Below are 6,823 nucleotides of genomic sequence, written 5' to 3' on the forward strand. Positions count from 1 at the left end.
CTACACACACACACACACACACACACACACACACACACACATACACACACACATATATATATTTAGTTTATATGTGTGTGTGGGCCCAAGTAATGCTACAATTGTGCATTTTGTCACACGATACATACATACTATACATACATACATACATACTTACATACATATATATATACATACATACATACATACATACATACATACATACATACATACATACATACATACATACATATGTACATAAATATGCATGCATGCATGTATTTATGTACATATGTATGTATGTATATATGTATGTATGTATGTATTTATGTATTTATGTAAGTAAATATATATGTATGTAAGTATGTATGTATGTATGTATGTATGTATGTATGTATGTATGTATGTATGTATATATATATGTATGTATGTATGTATATATGTATTTATGCATGTACATATGTATGTATGTATGTATGTATGTATGTATGTTTGTTTGTATGTATGTATGTATGTATGTGTTTATGTATGTTTGTATGTATTTATTTATGTATGTATGTATGTATGTATTTATATATATATGTATTTGTGGATATATTTATTTGTGTATGTATTTATGCATGTGTGTATGTATGTATGTATGTATGTATGTTTGTATGTATGTATGTATGTATGTATGTAGTGTAGTATGTAGTGTATGGAAGTATGGATGGATGGATGGATGGATAATAGGTAAAGCTCACGACTCCTTGATAGATTTATCAAGACTATTTGATGTACAACATAGATTTATGTCTGACAAGCATTAAGAACGACTCTGCAGAATTTGTAAAATGATGAACTAATGATGATTTACAAAATGATTTACAAAATGATGATTTACAAAAGGATAATATATGTGACTTTTATTAGGCTATAGAGATGCTACACAGTAGCCGTCACTACAACTTCATCCACCCTAGCGATATCTTGGCGCAGCTGCTCTGGTTGGGGGTTTATACTGTCACTCTAGAATCCTTCGATCTCTCGATATGAGATTGTTGTCTGGCAGACCCAGAGGACGCAATATACCACCCCGATGTAGCTCGATCGCAACCGTGTACGTATCAGACTACAATTTTGCGGACTACATCAACGTCGGCGCCGTATGCGTCTGGCGCTTAAAGCACCTCGAGCATCACCAAGTCACAGAAGGGTTTTAGCAACTTTTCGAAATAAATAGTCTCCTTCGCACCCGCTGGGAGTGTGTTTCTGCCTAAACCTGTGCCTTCCCAGGGTAGACCCCAATACTCGATGTCGTTGAGGTAGTAGTCTGGATTGATGTTGGCGTAGTCTAGGCGCAACGTGGACCCGAAGGGCTGGGTGACGCCGTACTCGGCGATGCACTCGTCAATGCTGCCCGCATTTTTGGAGCCAAAATTAGAACCCTGCGCCATCATTCCCTCGACGTCCTCCTGCACGCAATCTTGAGGCATATGGTGGAGTGTTACCGTTGAAGATGCGTATGGCCTGCCTCTCGCCATACCCATCTTCATCTGCTGGTTGTTGGGGCAGTAGGCGCACTTGTTGAGTGCGTGGACCTGGGCGTACTTCTCGGGGAGTGACAGGAGCTTGTTGTCGACGTTCTGGGTGAAGGTTGTGAAGTCCGAGGCTTTGCGGCACACGTGCTGGTCACGGTGGACAGTGTTGGGAGTGTACGCCCACTCGGCCGCCTGCATTCGGATGTTGAGACCGCTTGACTGGACCTTGTCGAGCACCACTACCTCGCCCAGGGAGACATCCAGGTAGTTGTTAGTGGCGTACACTGGATCTGCAGTGTCCACCAGACCGTAGTCTACGCGTCCATTGAAGAATGCCTCGGCGGCAATTCGTCCGGCCATCCAGGTGCGGGGCTTGTCGGCATACTGATTCTTCTGGGGACTGATCCAGTTCGGGTAGTTTGGGTAGATAGTAATACCCCAAAATGTTGGAATTGTGTATGCATCCATAATGGCCCATGGGGTGTCGACGTACTGATTATCACGCATCACATATGCGTTCCAATCTAGTTTGCGGTTGCCGTGGGCAGGACCGACGACTCTGTTTGGGGAGTAGTTGGCAGATGAGTACACCAAGATATGAATTTTAGGGGTATGCTAGTAGGAGATTGGCAGGCCGACACAAAGAAAGAAGGCTACAAAAGCTACAAAGGTATGGTCGTTAGAAAAACACTACATAAAAAGCCTATACTTGAACAGTGTGGTGTGCTTCAGTGTGGCGACGTGTGATGCAATGTGGTGTACTTCAGTGTGCGACTATATAAATTCGAGTAATAAAGGCTATAGAGATGTTGCCGTTTTTTCATTCGAGTAATCGAGTTGTGTGATGCAATGTGGTGTGCTTCAGTGTGACGACTATATAAAAAAGTCTATAGTTCTTGATTATTCAAACGCAGCGTGTTGCAGAGTTGTGTGATGCAGTATGGTGTGCTTCAGTTTGACCTGCATGTTATCGTGTGCACGTACCCAGAGAGATAGTCGGCGAATCCGTTGAAGCGGCCACCGTTCTTGCGGAAGTGGGTGTTCTGCTTGCGGGTGCCCCATGTAGATGTGGGTGAGACTGATGTGCTATTGAAGCGTATCCCGGTGTTGATGGCGTCCACGGGGGCACAGGTAAATATGTCGCCGTCGCTGAGCACCTCGTTGATGCTGTTGCCGTGTCTGTCCTTGACCGCGTATCGGTGAACCAGATTCTCGCGGCAGAACCCGGAGTCGAGCACACAGTTCTTCCACGATGTGCATATGTGCGCGTCGCATGTCGTACACCCCATACCGTAGGTGGCCTCGCACTTCTGGCACCGCCCCGGGACAACGGCAGCAAACCCAGGCTCACACTGGGCGCACTCATCGCTCAGCACTGAGCACTCACTCGCACAGCCCACCACGTGGTCGGGGCAGGGGCGGGACTGCGACAGTTGGTTCCAGTAGAGTGCGCCGTTGTTCACAGCACTGCTGGCGAGCGTGTGCGTCAGCATCTCGGACGCGGACATCGCGGCATCGGGTGTCATGTCTTCGGATTCGCTGATTCCGTTGAGCGTGGCGCTGAGGGTCACCGCAGAAACGTTCACCTTGGATGTGCCTTTGGTTTTGAGGCCAAACGGATCGAAGCTGATGACTTCGCGCACAGACCAGTGATTACACATGGTGTCGCCAGACTTGGCCTTGATGGTGATGTAGCACTTCTTGCCCTTTAGATCGTAGCGGCTCAGGTCGTTGTCCTGACCCGGCGGAGCTCCAGGAGAGTACGCACCCATGTGCACCAGTTGGAAGTTCAGCGCCTGGCGCGAGCCTTTGCCCAGAGACAGCTGTGGCACGGCGTCCATGCGGCTGTCGCGTGTATTCCACACCACCTCAATCACTCCGAATTTCAGGCCATCCTCTGCACCGTCCCGGTTGTCCACGGCATCGCAGTGCTGCTCGACCTTAATCACCTCCAAACCGCCGTCGGTGTCAGTGGCGCTGTGGCCATCGGCATCGGCGTCAATGGAGATCATTACCACCCCATCGGCCAGCACCTTGCCCATGTACATCTCATCCACGCCTGCAAAGTCCAGGTGCTGGTTCCAAGGGTCAGCCCAATAGAATGTGGAGTAATAGCCTCCGAGGGTTTTCCAATCGGAGCGGCTGTATCCGTGGTATGAAAGGGCATGAGGTGATACGGGATCTCCTATCAGCACCTCGGTGGTGTTGCCGTCAGTGTTCCACGACAGAGTTTTGGGCGTTGTGCGAAGTCCATCGGCGTACATGGTGCCAGAGGGAGCGGACAGGCTGACTATCTCGGCGTGTACAATGTCGTCGGTGGGCGCCACCACTGTATCGGGGTTTCAGGTGTCGGGGAATACTTTGTGAGCATGCGAGGAGACGAGGTTGGTGCGAAGAGACGAGGTTGGAGCTTATCGATTTTTGAGGTTGGTGCTTATAGTTTCTAACACTTTTCTAACATTTCTAACACACAACACACTGTGGGTATTTCATGTGGGTATTAGCACACTATGGCAATTATAGCATGAGGAAGCGAATGGTATGTTGCTAGACGGTAACAGAACATTACAAAATAACACGGCATAAAATGGAGCATGACATGAAAGGCAGCACGGCCCGACACGAAAGGCAGCACAGCATGTAAGGAGGCACGGCATGGTATTTGGTATTCGGAGGGCGCATTGACCGTTCGAAGTTTGCAATGCACAGTGGGCACATACTGTATTTGCATAGGCCTTCAGTGGCTTCTTCGGAGGCGGAATAGAGATGACTGTCTGTGACCTTAAGCGCAAGAGTCTCGGTAACGACCTTGCCATCCTGTACCCAGAGAGGCTTGGACCGGACAGTGCCCTCGAACTGACAGTTAAGCGCATCCATATCCCACTTGTTGATGTTTCTACCAACCGGCTTCGCAAGACGCAAATTGAAGCCGAACTCGACCGAGGCTCCCGGTTTGATCATGTCGGTCATGTGCTCAGAGTGGACAACCACCTGCGCGGGATACAAGGTGTCACACGTGAGCTTTACATCTACCACTCCATCAGCCTTGCCCGTATTCTGGACAGTAAACAGGACGTAGGCCTGGTCGTCCTTCTGGCCATCCGCATGCCGAATGAATTCAAGCTGTCTGGGGGCTGCGATGGAGAGCACTGGTTCTTCGATACGCACACCGTCCACCACCGCCTTCATGTTGATTACATGTGAGGGGATCGTGAACTTAATTGTGCCATCAGCGTTGAGGACCTTGTCGTCGAATCGGCCCAGGTGTCGAGGGTGGTGCAGAACCAGCTTGCCAGTTTTGTCATCCATCTCTGCGCGAGCGTGCACCTCACCCCATTTGTTCTCATAGCCGCCGGCGAGCTCGACCTTGCCGAATGGCTTGTAGGCCTCGGGCGAGGCCTGAAGTCCACTGATGGTGTTCTTCATGCAGTGGTCGACGGGGGTATCACACGTCTCGCTGGCGCTGCTGGGGATATAGAGAATACCTCCACATGCATCCGCCAACTCCAAAAATTCCCGGTCAGTGAATAGCAGCTGTGTACTGTCCACAGGCACTCCAGTGTTTGCGTGCACCTTCCGGGCCACTAGTAAGGAGCTGACGCTACGGGATTGTGCCGCCAGGGAATCCTCCAGCGAAGGCACAATCTGATCCGCGTCGGCATTCATGGACGAGAAGACTACGCTAGCGGGCCCAATCTGAGTAGCGGAATTGATGGCCACTTGCTCGTACATATCTTTGACGCCTAAGCTGGCTGCAAACGGCGAGGTGTACTGGATTGCCTGACCCTCGACGGGCGCGAGTAGCTCGTACCGGTATCCGTCAGCCACTTCGATGAAGTAATGATTCACATTTGCCTTCCATGGGCCAAAGAGTTCGTCGCGCAAACTGCCGGCCGCACATTGGATCGAATCAGTATTGGTATAGTCATAGGTGGCACCAGTCATGTACTGTCCAGTTGCGCTCTGCGACACGTGGGTTCGGTACACTGGTGGTGTGGCAGCGAGCACCTCCATGTCGAGCGCAGCCACCACGTCCCCAACGCGGACGGAGAAGTACTCCACATCAACGTCGTACCAGATATCCTCTTGACCGGAATCTTCGCCTTCTACGAGTGCGCGAATACGCCCATTTAGCGTGTACGTACCGAAGTTGGCGGGGTCAATAGCCCAGTCAATCTTCAACTGATTGGTGATGGGATCGAATACGTACTTTTCGTTGAGCACTGGAACGTCCATAGGGTGGCTCCCATCGGCACGGATGAAGGGCACTGTGTAATTGTTTCGAATGATTCCATCGTCCACAAACCCAGCCTCAGACTCGGGTAGCCCATGGTAGTACATGTTCTCATGAAATGGACCTCCAGGGCACAACGGAGCGGCTCCAGATGTGCCGTTGTTGAGATTAGGCATGATATGATGATATACTTCAGGCACGGCGGCCATGTCGTATTCGAACTGTCCGTTAGAGTGTAGAGTAGACTTCCAAGCGCTCTCAAATTCATGCGTATCGACGCTGAAAGCTCCGGGGAAAAAGTAGAAGGCTTCCTCGTCCAGCCCAGTACCAACTTCTCCTGTGTCGAAGCGGACTACAAGTCGGAGATTATTGACACCATTCTGGAGACCATCGGGGCTGGGCACAGATGTATCATTTAATTTGACAGCACGGTTTCTTTGCAGCTTAGCCAGATCATAGTAGGGTGAAGGACTCGAGAATATATAATCGCTGTCCCATCTTGGCACTTCAGGTCGTATAATATTAGTGTTCTCTGAGACCGGGGTATGGTACATGTTGGTGTAGGTCACATTTGTGGCACGATAGACCTGGGAGTAGTCAGAGCTCACTAAGTTCATGAAGCTCCCATACTGTTCTGTATGATGCTGCACCCATTGGTCGAGCTTTTCGGTAGAATTGAGAGCTGGTTGAAATCCATTTAGTACATCATCACGCCACACTGACTCAGCGTCAATCTCAGCAAGGTTGACTCCTCCCGACGTTTCAGATGCGTGGATCCACTTATCTCCATCGTTGATCTGGAGAGAAAAGATCATACTCCACGTAAGCATAAAGCTAGGCTCATTCAAAGCTTAACCCATCCAAGCATATACGTACACACACACACACACACATATATATATATATGCGTTTACACTCGTGTGTGTGTATTGGTATACAATAGTATGTGCAAGTGCACATACACCCATTTACAGGCCAGTTGAAAGCACATACACATGCATATATATATATATATATATATGCGTACATACATATATATATATATAGATACAAACACGCACACACACGTACATGTACAATTCACATCATA

At 49.1% G+C, this 6,823-nt stretch overlaps 1 protein-coding gene across 1 annotated transcript in view; it reads right to left on the reverse strand.

Moving 5' to 3' along the window:
• Window positions 1-1,079: 1,079 nt before the first annotated feature.
• SARC_04118 (hypothetical protein) overlaps window positions 1,080-6,823 on the reverse strand; it is a gene marked incomplete at its 5' end in the record, with an annotated part of 6,267 nt that continues 523 nt past the window's right edge. The window contains 3 exons of the mRNA XM_014302045.1: window positions 1,080-2,058; window positions 2,484-3,828; window positions 4,220-6,530. Coding sequence (XP_014157520.1) covers window positions 1,140-2,058; window positions 2,484-3,828; window positions 4,220-6,530 — 4,575 coding nt within the window. The 3' untranslated portion in view covers window positions 1,080-1,139. The remainder of the gene's footprint in view (window positions 2,059-2,483; window positions 3,829-4,219; window positions 6,531-6,823) is intronic.

This window comes from Sphaeroforma arctica (assembly GCF_001186125.1).
Source record: "Sphaeroforma arctica JP610 unplaced genomic scaffold supercont1.223, whole genome shotgun sequence".
In the NCBI taxonomy this organism is placed as follows: Eukaryota; class Ichthyosporea; order Ichthyophonida; genus Sphaeroforma; species Sphaeroforma arctica.